The sequence below is a fragment of the Triticum dicoccoides genome, chromosome 7A (assembly GCF_002162155.2).
Source record: "Triticum dicoccoides isolate Atlit2015 ecotype Zavitan chromosome 7A, WEW_v2.0, whole genome shotgun sequence".
NCBI classification, from domain to species: Eukaryota; Viridiplantae; Streptophyta; class Magnoliopsida; order Poales; family Poaceae; genus Triticum; species Triticum dicoccoides.
This window is the reverse complement of record NC_041392.1, coordinates 18,086,155-18,102,887: the sequence shown is the minus strand read 5'-3', so window position 1 is coordinate 18,102,887 and position 16,733 is coordinate 18,086,155. Positions and strand designations below refer to the sequence as shown.

The window sequence follows — 16,733 nt, the reverse complement described above, 5'->3', positions numbered from 1 at the left end:
GAATGGGATGTATTGGAAATTCAAGTTAGGGACACATCAATCAACGAAGTCCGGCAAGGAATAGTGAAACTAGTTAGAACTTTCACAGTTGTGTCTCTCATTACTTTAATGGGGTAACACTCGCAGGGTTTATGCTCAGTCAGTGCAATCCAACTGAGCAGCTTCTGCTATAAGAGTGTGTAAGAATGTTCTGAAACATCGACAGGGATAATTATGTAATTATGTTTGTCATTACTCTGCTGGTATAATTGGAGTATGGCAATATTGTGTACTCAATTTATTGCCTGATGGTTCACTATTGCTGTTAGCCACTAATGCTCTGTTTATCTTTGAGACAGCTGTATGCTTTGTTGCTTCTGCCCAGTTTGTGCTTCAAATCCTGAAACTGATCACTGGAACTGTCAATTTCAGTGTGCTACACATTGCTGATTTTGAATGTTTGATTTTTGGTGTTCCATTCATGTGCTTTCCTTCCGAACATCCGAATCCTGATTTCTTCAAATTTTGCCAAATCTTAATGTCTTATCTCCAAACAGTCCTGTCTGTTAATGAATTGTTTCTTATTGTAGGCCCAGACATTACAGATTTGCATATAAAGTATGTAATTTTAGATGATTTCTGAGCATTACACAGCTGCATAGAATCTTTTGTTTTGTTTCTTGTATTTCCATATGTATATGGTGTACAGACAAAATGTAGCATATGTTCCCTGAAAGTGACTAAATACATACTGATTATTAGTGAAGTAAACCGAGAGCCTGTGACATACAGGAAACATGCATTGCTTGATTGGTTGATGTACAATGGCTGTGGGTTGTCCCCAGTCCCCAGCATGTTCTCCTGGTGTCTCCGTCGGCTGAAGGTGTTGATGCATATGGCTGCTGTTTGGTTATCTGGAGCAGAGCAACTTCTGCTGTAAGAATTTTCTGAGGATGCTTTTAAGTGTAGAAGAGCAAAAAATATGTACCGAGTAATTATTCTAGCATGACTAGAACTGTTAATTCCTACAATTATTTATTTATTTTGGAAGACGGCCGGTAATTCTAACTGACCTGATTTCTAGTGTTGATTTTTTGGTGTTGCAGCAGTTAATGATTTTGGGTCTAGCATTTGGTTTGAATGTGCATTGCCTCCTCTATCCCAATTCTAATTTCTTTGAATTTTTTCGCCCCCTTATTCTGAGGATGGTGTCTGCAGAGTCCGACTGTTCATCAATTCCGGTGCTGAGTGCTCGACTATAGGCCAGGTTCTGGGCATTGCTAGCCTTTACTGAAAGCTAACAAAAAGGTTTCTTTTGTTTTATCATCTTGTTTATTGATATCAAACTAATTATCACAACTACCGTAGATCAGTACGCAAGCAGGTGAAGGAGTCTAGCACGAGATGCGTCCATGGCATTTATTCTAACTATTGATTCTACCACGGAGTCTGACAGAGACACACTTTGCTAGCTTACTGAAACTCTACTAGTACATGCACTCTGCCTCTGATCGATGCACCAGGTAATCCTAGTTGTTGCTGCCGCCGTTGGCATCGGTGAGGTCCATGGCGGGCCTCTCCACGTCCTCCATCTCCTCCTCCCGCACGAACACCGCCTGGTCCAGCACCGACGCCGTCGACCCACCCGGAGTGGCGCCTCCGTACAGGTGCGGTGTGGCGGGATGAGCGCCGCCGCAGTGGTCGTCAGCGTCAGCATTGGCATCGGCGGGGACGAAGACGCCCGTGCCCTGGTCAGGCACCCACGACGCGTCCTCGCCGCCGTCCAGGTCCAGCGCGCCCTCGCCGATGGTGTCGTCCGGCAGCACCGTGGCGAGGTGCTCCTCCTCCTCGCCCTGGAGCACCTCGACGTTCTTGCGGTTCAGCGCGGCCTCCACCTGCGCCCCGGTCATCGCCGAGGAGTGGTTCTTCTTGGCCCCGCTCCTGAAAGACACAAGATGGATCGATGCTGCCATGAATGAGCGGTAGTTCTACTTCTAGTTCTAGGCAGCAAGAAGAGAAGATGGCAACGCAGAGCAAGCAGCAGGGTAAGCTGATTACCTGGAGGAGGCAAGAAGAGGCGTGGGCCTGGTCTGGCTCTGGCAGCGGTCAGCGCTCGTGCAGGTGCAGCCATGGTCGAAACGGCAGCAGCTTCAGATCGGTGGAGTTCCCTTCCCTCCTTGTGTGAGCTCAATACGGAGAGAACACGAGCAGAGCAGGAGCAGTACGAGTTTGAGCTTATCCGCCCTGTGATCTGGGCCTGAGACCGAGTTCTTCCTCCGTCCCTGAACCTCGGTGAGCGGTGGCCTATTTATTTACCGCCCCCGATGCAGGGGCGGTGCGGCGTGGCGACAGGGCAGAGCAGAGGAGAAGCACGCCGCAGCTGCATGCGACCGTCCTTTTCGTCGGACAGAGGCACACACGAAATCTTTGCTTTTATTCCAGCACCGATGCTTTCTCAGGGATATTTCCAACATTTTCTTTATTGTTGCTCCCTTGGTTTCAGAATATAGTGAGTAGTATTATAATTTTTCAAAATTTAAACATAATTATGTATGTCTGATTATGTTTTTTAATATTAATATTAATGTCAAATTTGTATCATTAGATTTGTATGAAAAATATTTTCGTATTTTATTTGTTTGTAAAGCCATGCACCTAATATTCTGAAACGGGGGAAGTGTAATAAACCTCATTGAACTTTGTTGATTAAAACCATAGAATAAATTCAGAAAATTGAGCACATATACCAACTTAAAATCAGATGCACATGTTCCATCATAATATATAAGAACTCTAAACGACCAAGATCCAGTCATCTATTCAATATATTTGCAACTAGTATAATTTTAAGGGCATACTATCCAACTTTATCGGTTTCTTTTTTTTGCGAGGAAATTTCTGATCTATTCATGTTCGATCATGGCAGTACAACGAATACCAGAAATAATAAAAATTACATCCAGATCCGTAAACCTCCTAGCCACGACTATCAGCACTGAAGCGAGCAGAAAGCACGCCGTTGTCATTGCCCCTCCATCGCCGGAGTCGGGCACAACTTGTTGTAGTAGACAGTCGAGAAGTCGTCGTGCTAAGGCCCCGTAGTATCAGCGCACCAGAACAGCAACCGCCACAGATGAAGAATAATGTAGATCAGAAAAATCCAATTCGAAGACAAACGAACATAGACGAACAACGACAAGATCCGAACAAATCCACAAAAGATAGATCCGCTGGAGACACACCTCCACACGTCCACCAACGGTGCTAGACGCACCGCCGGAACGGGCGCTAGACGGGAAGACCTTTATTCCATCTTCAGGGAGCCGCCACCGTCTCGTCTTTCTGAGCAGGAAACAAACCCTAGCAAATCTAAAAGAAACGACTAAAAACGGAGCCCTCCCGCCGGCCTTTGCCAAGATCCACCGCGCCCCGATGGCCCTAGGGCCACCGGAGAGGAGGCGGACATACATTCCATTGAAGAAACTTTCTTGAACACAGTACAGACGCAAGTGCTCATACATATGCGCATACACTCATCCATATGAACGCATGCTCTACCCTATCAGCACGGGACATCTCCTCCCACTAAACACGCATCGCTGAAAATTCTAAAATAAATCCAGGATAAATGCAAGCACCAGTATTTGGATCCTAGTGGGCTGGGGATACCATTGTCCTCCTAACCACCCAACCACAGATTGGTTCGCTTTGATCGAAGAAACTGGAACATACACAGGGAGCAAAGATATGTAATACACATCAAAGCTATTCCAAATCATCAGCTTAGGGATGTAAACCGGGTTCCAATTAATCCCGGTTAAGCCCATTTATGGTCTAACAGTTCAATAAAGGGCTTTTGGGGAGCGGGGATGAACTAAACGGCACTTGTGGGCGCTGTTTATTTGTCATTACATTCCTGCATCAGTTGTGCCTCCAACTTTTAAGCATAATTTCAAGACTGCATGAACATATTACTCTTACTACCCCAACAAAAGAAATCTCATAATATGATTATCTAAATAATATGTTCCAAAAGAGAAATTATAATATTATTTGTTTGTGTTCTATAAATATACTTCAATAGATACTATTCATCAGTTATATCTCAGGAGCCATATCAATATTCAAATCATCAGAATTATATCTTGTCATCCAAGTTGGCAAAAAATATATTTTAATCTTTATGGCCATTGACCGTACTTCCTATGTTACTAGTCTATGTTACTACCTCTATAGTGAGAAGTAATATATGTGTGGTAACATGCAACACTTCATTTATTAGGTTATAGACTCATCTTGCCTTGATATGTGTGATGTTACTCATACTACTAGTAACTAGCTATGTTACCACATGCCTCTTTTTCTTCATTTATTACTTGACACATTATCTATTTTATTTAGATATGTGTGATGTTACTACCTATGTTACCCCACTGTGGGTAGTCTAATGAAACAATTAACCTTCTCTGTCTCCGGCGAAGCAGACCATGTACTAGCTAGCCACATGGAGCCTATCATAGGCCGACACGTGTTCTGAAACCGAATTCTTTGGCAGATTCAGCGAAAAGAAACTGCACCTAAACCACATTCGTCGACACTCGACAGCAGACATCCCAGCAAGAAAATCCCAGCAAATCACGAAACAACATTGATGCAAAAGCAAAGCAGAGGCAGCCGTCCGATCTCCCGAAAAGGGATGAAAATCTTGTGTATTGTCTATCTGGCAAAAATTTACCAAGTGGTAAACAAAAGGAAAGATCAGCAAGTCTTTGACCAAATAGCATCAGCCTCAGCAACGAGCACCATCTGTGGAGAACAAAGAGTAGAGAAGCCTCTAGAGATTAGCCATGAGACCTTTCTGGCTCCCTGATGATCTAAAATAAAAAATTAGCCAGGAGATGCTAGCTATCAAGTGAGCTAAAGGCACAGCAGCTGCAGCAGCTGTACACCAAGAGGACATCTGGATCCTACTCTAGAGCAAAGCTAGAGGAAGGGTCTGAAAGATTCTAAAACATACAAATCCTTTCTTTCAAGGCACATATTCGGATGCTGCGACAAGCTAAGAGCGAAAGTTAACACATCATGCCGATCCGTGCAAAGATGGCAAAATATACATCAGGTTCTGTTCAGTTCAGACAAAATAATAGCACCTGTCCATGTGCTACTTGCTGATGAAGCTCCATCAGGGAATGGAAGGGTATTGTTTGGCTGAGAGAGTTGTGCACCAATCCGAGCTTCATACTCATCTTAAGCAAACTCTCAGTTTAGTATCAGCAAACTGAAGGTGTTGTGAACATAAATATAATCACTCTATTACTTGTATTGTATAAACCTACTATCTTTGATCAGCCAACAACAACGCTTGTGCATTGTTTCCTTCCTGGAGGCGTTGCTTTTGGAGAACCTTCTTTCTAGTCCGGATATTGTCTTTGGTGGTGGTTAGAGTGCTGCTACTGCGGGTGATTGATGACCGTGGCAGGGTCGTTTTTTCTATTTTTCCTTTTTTAATTTTCTTTTTTGGCTGTGTACATCCGAAATGTTTTTACGCATCTTGTTGATCTAGAGGCTGGGTGATATCTACTTGATATTAATATATTCCCCTTTCAAAAAAATGTCATTAAATCATAGTTTCCACGGAAATGGCAAAATTAATTATGGGTTATTTAGATGGAACCTACAGCAACATGCCCAATCATCTTGAGGGGGTAAAATACGACATGGAACCTCACGATTCAAAAGTTCGCAACAAAAGGGCAAGTTAAACTCGAGGAAAGCGAAACCTCAAGGGTCCAGACACACCGGAAACAAGCAGTTCAAAATTGAACATCAACGGCCCTGAATCACTTAACTTCACTGGAAGGCCCTTTCTGGGTGAATTGCATCGATTTTGGAATGATGACGGAAGTCCAGCTGGCATAACTTCAGCTCTCAGACCAGCACCTCTCAAGGTTCGGACGACCTCCTTGTGCACCAGAGCGTTTCCTTCCGGCGTCAGATGCAGTCCATCACTAGGAGTTGAAACGAAAACAGTTATTTTGTTAAGGCATCAGAAAGAGCGAATGCAGTAATGTATATTTCTGACCAAGCTTATGTTCGTATGTACAGCTAACAAACAGCCACCTGTGAGGTCTCCAACAACTAGGATGCTTTGTTGACAACTTTCATTGGAAGGACTTTTAGTTAAATTAAGTTTTCCCAGTTCCCAAGTCTTGCCTTGTCAGCCTTGTCTTGTTTTCATGAGCAGCGCTGCTACACGGACGACAAATTCACGGCCGACGCCTGCACGATCCTACTTGGCAGCATCAAAAGCTAGCGTGCATGCATGAATCGCTGCTGGGGGAGGATGCATCGTTCGCAGATCGTGCGTGCAGCGTCGTGTGTAAAGCAGTTTCGTTTCATGAGAAAAATTCAACCGATTAAAATCAATAATATTTTGAAATAGAGAACCTGAGTATAAATATATATTTGAAACAAAATGATAAGAGAGAAAATTTAAATGCTGTATTGAGATGAAATGTCAGAATGAAAATAATTTGAAGGACTGATACTTCATATTACCCAAAAATAATAATATTCAGAAATATAACACTGAAGTAAATTCACCTCAGTATGCCTAGTTTAACTAAGACATAACTTACATTCATTTTTTAACAATGCAACACAATTAACTATATGACAGACGAGAGAACTTGAAGTCAATGCTGCTGTAATACATTAACATTGATATTTCCTATCCAATAGTTGACGGGTCAGCATCATTTGTGACAAGCACCAAATTTATTAACCATTTTCTAATGCTGAGGTCATTAGTTTGAACAAGCCCTTCTGTGTAACAATATCATGTTGTATAATAGTAGGTGTCAATTGCTTAGTTAATGAAAAGAGGCACATCATGTGTCTCTGTTTGAAAAAAAACAATAGTAGGTGTTGATTCATCAGACTTTCCTTGAAGCTGAATGTTTAAGTCATATACACGGCATTGAATTGTTTACTAGTGGGACAAAGTGTATGCCTGAAGCATATTGCTGATAGCTACTAGGATAGCTAGCTCAGTCTTCTTCCTCCCTGTATCCCCGCTCTCCTCCTGAACTGAAAACACCATGACATGGCCACTACTTGGCCTGTTGCCGGGACTGGCTGGGGCATAGGCCTGTCCTTCTTAATTCTCACACCCATCATCGCCTTTTACAGTTTTACCTGCCCAAAATCCTATCCAGATATTCCGGAGACGACATTAACGAGGCACGGCAGAAGCTCCAGGAGCTGGAGATCCACACCATCCCGGAACTGAAGAAGACGCTGCGGGAGGTGGAGGAACAGAGGATGCTGCAGGCAGCGATGAAAGAGACATCTGATGCATGACGCGCTCGACAAGATGGTGGTCTGGCTGAGGCATGCCCAGTAGGCAGTATGAAGCGGAAGACATCCTCGATCTGATTGATTATCACAAGACCGAGAGGAAGTTTGTCCTTAAATCGCATGGCAGCAGCTGGCCGCATCGCCTACATGGCACTGTGTCCACCTGCAACATGAGCTGCACAGGGATTGCACTTGCACATATAATCTGGCAGGGATCAGCTTGGCTACTGCAGTTGGTGCGGAAGAGCTCCTTGAGTAGGTTTTCATTCCTCCACAGGTCAGATGATGTACTTCCGGTGACGACCAGTGCCACGCCGTCGCCCTCCGATGAGACAGTTCCGGCGGCTACCAGTGCTGCACCCAAGTTCTGCTGCAGCTCCATATTCTACTGGTTCCTTGATGCGGGTGCCCGCATTTACCGAAACTGGTTTTCTGACGTGGTTGGCATCACTGGCTACAAGGTACCCAAATTCTTTACCCACTCCTCATACACCCTCTAAATTTGCTCTTAGTCACCTATCTTTTAATAGATAGAATAACTATTTGACTGGCACCCACATTTGATATTGTACTTCTTGCAGGAGAATGCCACTGAGTTGGATTATGTCCTTCTTAGTGTCTCAAGACGGAACCTGAAGGAAAGAATAGAGAAAGTACAAAAAACCATCAGTTTAGTGCATCTCTTGGTAGCAAGCAAGAGCGCAGCGAATGATATTGTTAACATGCACAGGAGAAAAATTACATCATGTAGCAGCAAGAGGGAGGTATTTGGTCGAGACATATTGCTTACTGATATCATGTCAAAGTTGCTTGGTGAGACACCACCTAATAGTATAGCACTGAGCTCCAGTAGCAATAAATGTTACTCCGTGATTGGCATATATGGCGTTGCAGGGTCAGGGAAGACTACCCTGGCTCGATATGTACTGGATCATGTAAAGGAGTACTATGCTGAACATTTTGACACCCTCATGTGCATTCATGTTACCGAGACTTTTACTGTGGATGATATATTTCATGACATGCTGGAGCAGATTACCAAACATAGAAACTAACACATTAAGTTGCCAAGAGCTGAAAAAGAAGTTGAAGCAGAATTTGAGAGGGAAACGTTTCTTTTTGATATTGGATGATGTTTGGGTGAAGGGCAACAATTACCAGGAACTGAAGGAGCTATGCTCTCCATTTGATGTTGGGATGAAAGGAAGCAAAATTCTGGCGACTGCTCGAAGAGAAGATGCAATTCGAGCTCTAGGTGCCAATGGACTTATTGCAATATCTGATTTGGATGAGGACCAATACTTCAGAATGTTCATGCATTACGCACTGAATGGTTTAAGTGTTGATGATCGAGAATTTGAACCAATTGGGAGAAAGATTGCGGTGAAGCTACACAGATCACCTATTACAGCAGCAGTAGTGGGAGGACAGCTTCATGGACAAACCATCGCATTTTGGAAAACAACTGCAACACTTGATGTGTTGAATGACACCATGGGAGCTCTTAGGTGGAGCTATATGCAACTTGATATGGACATCAGGTGATGCTTTGAATACTGCAATATTTTCCCTAGAAGATTCAAACTTGAAAAGGACAAATTAGTTCACCTGTGGATAGACATAGCGCAAGGGTTTGTGAAGACCGGTCGTGAAACAACGGATATGGAAGATGTAGCTGAAAGGTACATTCATGAGTTACAGTCATGCTCATTTCTGCAACCAGAAGAAACTGGGTACTTTTCAATTCATGACTTGGTGCATGAATTAGCACAGACGATCGCCGGAAGTGATTCCTTCAGAATCGAGAATGCAAGTTGGCAGAGAGAAGAAATGGAAGTAGATGTCCCTACAGATGCTCGACATCTTTTTGTTCAGAAATACGACGGAGATTTGATTTCTAAGAAGATCCTTAAAATGGAAAATTTACACACACTGATCTTTTATACTGTTGGGCGTGCGCCGGTTGAGGAAAAAGTCATTGAGAGTATATTCAAGAGGCTACAGAAATTGCGGGTACTTGCCATAACTTTGAGTTCAGAACATCATGGTCGATACATTAAGAAACCCGACAAGATCTCAGTCTCAGAATCTATCAGTCAGTTAAAGCATCTACGCTATCTCGCTATACGGGCAAAAGTGGCGTGCAGGATAATTTTACCAAGCACACTAGCTAAACTTTACCATATCCAGATGCTAGATTTTGGTAACTGTGAAAGAATGGAATTGCCCACTGCTGACCTTATCAGTATGCGGCGTTTATTGTTGCCATTGACAGGCGTGAAATTTCCTAACCTAGGCAGGTCAAAATTGCTCCAAACGCTACCAGGCTTCACTGTAAGGGATGAACAAGGGTGTGAGTTAAAGCAACTGAGGGGCCTAAACAAGCTTCGCAGCAGTCTGTGGATCAGGGGGCTTGAAAATGTTCAGACCAAGAAGGAAGCTCTCGAAGCCAATCTTGCTGCCAAGGAAAGGCTCACACAAGTGTCACTCGAGTGGCGTGCTAATAGGAGCTGCAATCCAGAAGTTCAAGCAGATGTACTCGAGTGTCTTTGTCCTCCCATATCACTTACAAAACTGAATATCATGAACTACAAAGGCTCGAGTTACCCAAAATGGATGGTGTGCAAGCAGAACGGCGGTCCAAAGGACCTGAAAGAACTTCGGCTCACTGGGTGGAACCTCTTCTTTGTTCGCTAGATCTTTGGAACTGTGGATGGGACGCCTTGCCAGGCAATATGGAGCACCTCACATCGCTAAAGAGACTGGTGATGTACAAATGCTTGAATATCCTGTCTCTTCCAACATTGCCCCAGTCTCTCGAGAGGTTTCTACTCCGCAAGTGCAACGATGGGTTCATGAAGTCTTGTCTAACAATCGGTCATCCAAACTGGGAAAAGATTGAGCACATTCCTGAGAAAACAATCGCAGACAAGTAAGATAAGAAGGCAATTCCCTTTGCTGCCTTCCTTTTTCTATTTTGTATCCATAAAGTGTGGTTTCTTAGATTTGGACCTGTTTACACTTGCTAATTACCCCATTTGTTAATTTATTTTACCCTACTTAATAGGATGTGGACAGATCTCTGATCCCCTACCTATTGATAAAAAGGGACCGTGATATGAAAGCAGTTCTTAAGCATAGTTCTTTTTTTTTGAACCGGGCGTGCCCCTTTCCATTTAAGATAAACGGAAATACAACAGTCTCCGATACATCCAGGTAGCAAGGAAAGAGAAGCAGCGAGTTCAACGCACTACCAAGAAACCCACTGTGCTCGCCCGTCATCAAAACGAGCACCATGGGACGAAAACCTGACAGCACCTACTTAGTTTGGGTCTAGCTATTACAGACCAGGGGAGAAAAGGCACAAACACGAGGTGCCAAAGGAACAAGGCGGTTCATGAAGACAGTGAAGGCAATGTTGAGCCATGTCCGCCGTTCAGATCCTACGCAAGAACTGCGGCTTGCCTGACCGCTTGCTGGACGTGTACTACACTTTTTTGCTGTCTAGAAAGACAACCCTGTGGATTTTATTTGTACTACACCTCATATTTTTTTCCGCGTGTAAGAAATATGAAGACAGTAAAAGAGGAAGCATCTGCGTTGCACTAACCGGATCGAGGATCTGTCACACCTGCATCACCAGTGGTGGATGCAGTCGACGCGTGCGTGGGACCCAGCTGCCAGTTGGCATTGGTCCACTTGTAAGCACAGCATCGGGCGTGTGCGGCTGGGTTATAAGCCAGCGGTAGCTAGCAGTAGCAGGCAGGCATGATTTTATCTGAACCGATTCCTCACCTGACCTCTGTATTCTCACCTTCCTTGGCAAGAAAGCTTTCTTCCCAAGTCTGAACTCATCCCCTTTTCCCTTCCGATCCGATCTGAGATGATGAGTTCGTGACAATTTGGTACTCGGAGTCACTTTTTTCCCCACCAGCTTTCGCTCCGCCGCGCCCCCTTTTCCGTTCGTTTCCCTAGCCGTAACATCCACCACGTGGGGTGTGGTCTTGCTCCGGCGAGATCCGCACAAAATTCCCCGTGGGGTTGGCCGGAGTTAGAGCGAGGCAACGACACCTTCGTCCAAGCCTTCTGCTCAAACACGCCACATCCTCAACGCCATGGCGGAATCCTCCGCCGAGCTCAAATCCATGATCCAGTCCCTCCTGACGAGATTCGACGACAGCAAGCGTGACGACGACAAGCAACTCGAGGCGCAGCTCACGTTCAACACGCAAGTCGCCTCCGATCTGGCGCATCTGCGCAAGCAGCTAGATCTCACGCAGGCGGATGTCGATGACGTGCGGCAACACCGCGACCCGCCACCATCTCCGACAGCGGAAGCGCGCCCTCGATAGCCAGCTCATGGTGCGCACGACGGCGAGCCGCAAGGGTCGTCGGTCACGTCGCTCGAGCACCCGCACAAGCCGCTTCCGCACGACCCTCCACCTCGTCTCAGCGACGGTGGGCCGCCGCTGCTGCCCACTCAAGGCGTTCCGCTGTTCGCGGGCACGGGCCAGACGGCGGCACAAGTACCAGCGCGCGGTGTCCACCATGACCACGGGCAGGAGTACGCCGTCAAGCCGCCCAAGCACGACTTTCCGCACTTCGATGGCGAGGCACCCATGCTCTGGATCGATCGCTGCCTCGCCTACTTTGACTTGTACCGAATCCCGCCGCACACATGGGTCACCACGGCGACGCTCTACATCGAGGGCCACGCCGCGCACTGGCTTCAGGCGTTCCGGCACGCCCGTCGGTCCTCTACTTGGGAGGAGTTCACCACCGCGCTTGTCAGCGAGTTCGGCCCAGATGAATTCGAGGTGGAGATGCACAAACTCCTTCAACTTCGACAGACTGGCAGCGTTGCGGAGTACCGGACGGCATTTGAAGCTCACATGTACCACTTGCTCGCCCTCGACGCGACACTCAACCCCAAGCTCTTCGTCACTCAGTTTCTGTTGGGGCTGCGCGATGATCTGCAAGCTGCAGTTCACCTTCAGGAACCATCGAGCATCACCCGCGCTGCAGTCCTCGCACGAATTGTGGAGTAGGAGGCCGGTCTTCAACGCCCGCGCCCGCGCATCATTCCAGCGGGTCGCCCACCACCTCCCCTCCTACCACCACCACGAGCTGGGGGCGCACCACGACCAGTCGGCGTCGTGCAACCCAAATGACGAGCTGGCCCGCGAGCGCCAGTTGCATGACCACCGGCGTGCAAACGGCCTGTGCTTCAAGTGCGGCGATCGATACTCGCGCGAGCACAGATGCAAACCAGCCACGCAACTCCTCACCATCCATGTCGGGGATTTTGGAGAAGTAATCAGTGACGATGCCGTTCACGCCCTGGACTTGATGGACGCGCCCGAGCATCAAGAACCGGCGCCGGAATGCTGCGTGCTCTCCACGCACACCGTTGCTGGGACGGAGTCACCACGCACCATTCGCCTCAGAGCACTCGTCGGCAACCAGGTCATGTTGCTGCTCGTGGACTCGGGGAGTACACACAGCTTCGTCTCCACCGCGTTCGTGCAGCGCATCAAGGCCACCACGGTCGCCGTGCCGGCGGTCGATGTGCGAGTCGCCAACGGTGAGCGGATGGTCTGCAACAGTATGGTGAAGGGGCTGCAGTGGTGGATTCAAGGCCACATGTGTGACGCCCCAAGATCGGAGCTGCAGATGCCTTCCAGGGTTTCCGGGTTTCGTCGTGTGTTTTGTTTGGTTCTTTGCATTCATCATTGCATCATGTTGCATTTCATCATGTCATCATGTGCATTGTGTGTTTTTCATACATATCAAGTTGTTGCATGTTCCATGCATGAATCTTGCTTCATCACCTTCTCCTTCCCTCTACTTCCTTCTTTTGGCAAGTGTCACGTTCCCTTCTCTGTTAATGTTCATCTTTGCCTCAATATTTTAACACCTTGCACCTAGCCTCTATGTCAAATTTCATCTCTATTGAAATTGTTTTGGTTAGGGTTTAAAATGGTTCGAGCTTGAATTTAATTCAAACTTGAATTATTTTTACTTCCTTTAAAAATCTCCAAACCAATTTTGTTAAATAGAGCACATTTTCAGGATCACGAGTATATATTTATATTTCTCTAGCTCCTCTCCTTTTTTTTCCTGCTCTTTCCTTTTTTGTTTTTCTGTCTGAAGTAATAGAAAAGCAGCAGCAGCAGCTACCTGGGCCTCGGCCACCCAGCCGGACCATTAGCTCAGTCGGCCTATAGGCCTATTCAGCCCCGCTGCTTACCCTAACCCCTCCCGCATCGCTACTCTCCCTTTTCTCGATCCCCATCGTCTCCACCTCACTGTTGGAAATATGCCCTAGAGGCAACAATAAAAGCATTATTATTATATTTCCTTGTTCATGATAATTGTCTTTATTCATGCTATAATTGTGTTATCCGGAAATCGTAATACATGTGTGAATAATAGACACCAACATGTCCCTAGTAAGCTTCTAGTTGACTAGCTCGTTGATCAACAGATAGTCATGGTTTCCTGACTATGGACATTGGATGTCATTGATAACGAGATCACATCATTAGGAGAATGATGTGATGGACAAGACCCAATCCTAAACATAGCTTAAAGATCGTATAGTTCGTTTGCTAGAGTTTTTGCAATGTCAAGGATCTTTTCCTTAGACCATGAGATCGTGTAACTCCCGGATACCGTAGGAGTGCTTTGGGTGTGCCAAACGTCACAACGTAACTGGGTGACTATAAAGGTATACTACGGATATCTGCGAAAGTGTCTGTTGAGTTGACACGGATCAAGACTGGGATTTGTCACTCCGTATGACGGAGAGGTATCACTGGGCCCACTCAATCCCTCCCGCATCGCTACTCTCCCTTTTCTCGATCCCCATCGTCTCCACCTCACGCCGCCAGCCTCGCGCTACCCGATCCCATCTCTTCTCGATCTCTCCCTCTCCTCTCTTCCACATCGAACCAGGGGAGGAGCACCGGCGCTCAATCCTCCCCAAGCCGTCAGTGACGACCGAGCCTCTCCCGGCGCGCCCCTGCATCGGTCCCTGCAGTGCTCCTGCATCGCGCCGGTGACCATGCGCTGCCGTCCCCGCGCCCTGCTGCCAACTGGAGTATCACGCCATCACCGTTCGTCTTCAACCACGGGAGCGCACTCCTCCGTCGCCCCTCCGTCGCCTCCCCGCCATGGCGCCCGCGCCTCCAGCAGAGCTGCACTAACAGCGCCACCGGCGACCCCTTTTCCTCTGCCGTGGTGCGCCGTTCTGGCCAGTGAGCCCATTTCCTCGAGCTGCTTCGTCGCCCGCGACCTCCTCCTCCTGGCTCTGCTCCGGCCCGCCTAGTCCCATCGCCTCCGGTGCCTCAAGTCCCGCGCCCGAGCCCTATGCTTGAGCAGGAGCTCCGCCCCCTCGTTCCGCGCCAAGGCCGATGCCGTCCACCTTCGTCTTCTGCTGCTGCTTCATCGGTGAGCACATGCCGCCGCCGTGTTGCCTTGCCTTCGCCTCCCGGTTTCGTCCGCGAGAACGTTTACCGTCACTTGGTTCGACAAGGTGCCGAGTATTCCTACGTTTGCCATGTACATCTACACCAAGACCACACTGTCAAGTACCGCAGGAACGTTTGTACCTTTACCGTCGCCGTGGATCCGACAAGTACCCCTACAACAAGTGTACCTCTACCGTCGTCTTCGGAATCGCTAAGGACGTCAAGTACCCCTTCGAGATGACGGGACCGGCAATGTCGAATGACCCCAAGTACCTCTTCGAAACGACCGAGTACCATTACCGTCGAACGTTCGAACGACTACAGACGAAACGTCAAGTTCCTCGATGAACCATGTACGACTACCGTTTCTCGTGGATTCACCTAAGTACCACGTAATGGACGACCCTCCAAGTTACCGTTGCCGTGTACGACTACCGTCACCTTGGAGATGTTGGGTTCATCAAGTTCCTCTTCGGAAAAGTACCACTACTTCCCTCAACGTTCCGAGAACGTCTACTTCCTCTACACCGCATCGAACTTGAACCCCTCCGATAATGCACGCTTCGAAGGTATAACCGCCGAGACGATGACTCGTGGACCAAATGCATATGTTGCATGAAATGCTCGTGTTTGCTCCGTGTCGGAGTTGTTCGGTGCACGTTGCCCCTCTTTTGCCTTGCCACCGACATGTGGGAACCCGGTTACCGGGATCACCCCACCTTCTATCGCATGTCACGCTCCCGTCACTTTTCCTTTTGCACCGGTATCTCCGTGAGCTATCGGAACCGGAATGTTGCCGTGGCACCATTTCCGCTGTCATTGTCGTGGCACCCCTTTCGTTTCCGCCACGATGACAAATGCTTCATAATGCTCTTATCAAGTCTCAATAAAAATATTGCATAAAACTTGCTCATGTCATTCACATCATGATAATAACATTTAAATGTTTAAAAATTGTTGTTGCACCAAATTACTAAATGCATATGGGGATTTACCGGAATTGTTGTTTGATGGTTCCGGCCCCATTTAAATTGCTTAGATTGTGTAGTTTACTTTGCTTCACCTCTTGCCATGGTTAACAAATTTTAATATTGTTGGGTACATAAACAAGATCGATCTAAATAAGTCATGTGGTGTTTTCTTCAATATGCAACTCCGTTGCATATTGAGCTCCACTTAATTTGTAGGATTGTTTGTGCATTTTGCCATGCCATACTTCATTAAACCGGACATGCATCATACTCGATTGTGTATCATGCCATGTTGATGTATTGGTTGTTTACTATGTTGTTTGCTTCTTTCCGTTGTTGCTTCTTCGGGTTGGTTCCGATAACGTCGTGTGTGTGAGGATCCGTTCGACTACGTCCGTTTGTCTTCTTCATGGACTCGTTCTTCTTCCTTGCGGGATCTCAGGCAAGATGATCATACCCTCGAAATCACTTCTATCTTTGCTTGCTTAGTTGCTCGCTCTTTTGCTATGCCTATGCTGCGATACCTACCACTTGCTTATCATGCCTCCTATATTGCTGAACCAAGCCTCTAACCCACCTTGTCCTAGCAAACCGTTGTTTGGCTATGTTACCGCTTTGCTCAGCCCCTCTTATAGCGTTGCTAGTTGCAGGTGAAGATTGGAGCTCGTTCCATGTTTGGAACATGGGTATTTTGTTGGGATATCACAATATCTCTTATTTAATTAATGCATCTATATACTTGGTAAAGGGTGGAAGGCTCGGCCTTATGCCTGGTGTTTTGTTCCACTCTTGCCGCCCTAGTTTCCGTCATATCGGTGTTATGTTCCCGGATTTTGCGTTCCTCACGCGGTTGGGTAATAATGGGAACCCCTTGACAGTTCGCTTTGAATAAAACTCCTCCAGCAAGGCCCAACCTTGGTTTTACCATTCGCCACCTAGCATTTTTCCCTTG

At 46.9% G+C, this 16,733-nt stretch overlaps 1 protein-coding gene and 1 pseudogene across 1 annotated transcript; one reads left to right on the top strand and one right to left on the bottom strand.

Annotated features, from left to right (window-relative positions):
- Positions 1 to 1,379: 1,379 nt before the first annotated feature.
- LOC119328256 lies at positions 1,380 to 2,222 on the bottom strand. Its single transcript, XM_037601271.1, has 2 exons — positions 2,038 to 2,222; positions 1,380 to 1,920 (listed from the first exon to the last, which is right to left on the bottom strand). The coding sequence occupies exon 2, from the start codon at positions 1,887 to 1,889 to the stop codon at positions 1,509 to 1,511; it is 381 nt and encodes a 126-aa protein (XP_037457168.1). The 5' UTR covers positions 1,890 to 1,920; positions 2,038 to 2,222; the 3' UTR covers positions 1,380 to 1,508.
- A 4,879-nt stretch (positions 2,223 to 7,101) lies between these two features.
- Positions 7,102 to 10,308, top strand: LOC119327569 (annotated as a pseudogene).
- Positions 10,309 to 16,733: the final 6,425 nt, after the last annotated feature.

Excerpts from the sequence above, each read along its gene's own strand:
- LOC119328256 (XM_037601271.1), bottom strand. The coding sequence starts at position 1,889 with ATGACCGGGGCGCAGGTGGAGGCCGCGCTGAACCGCAAGAACGTCGAG.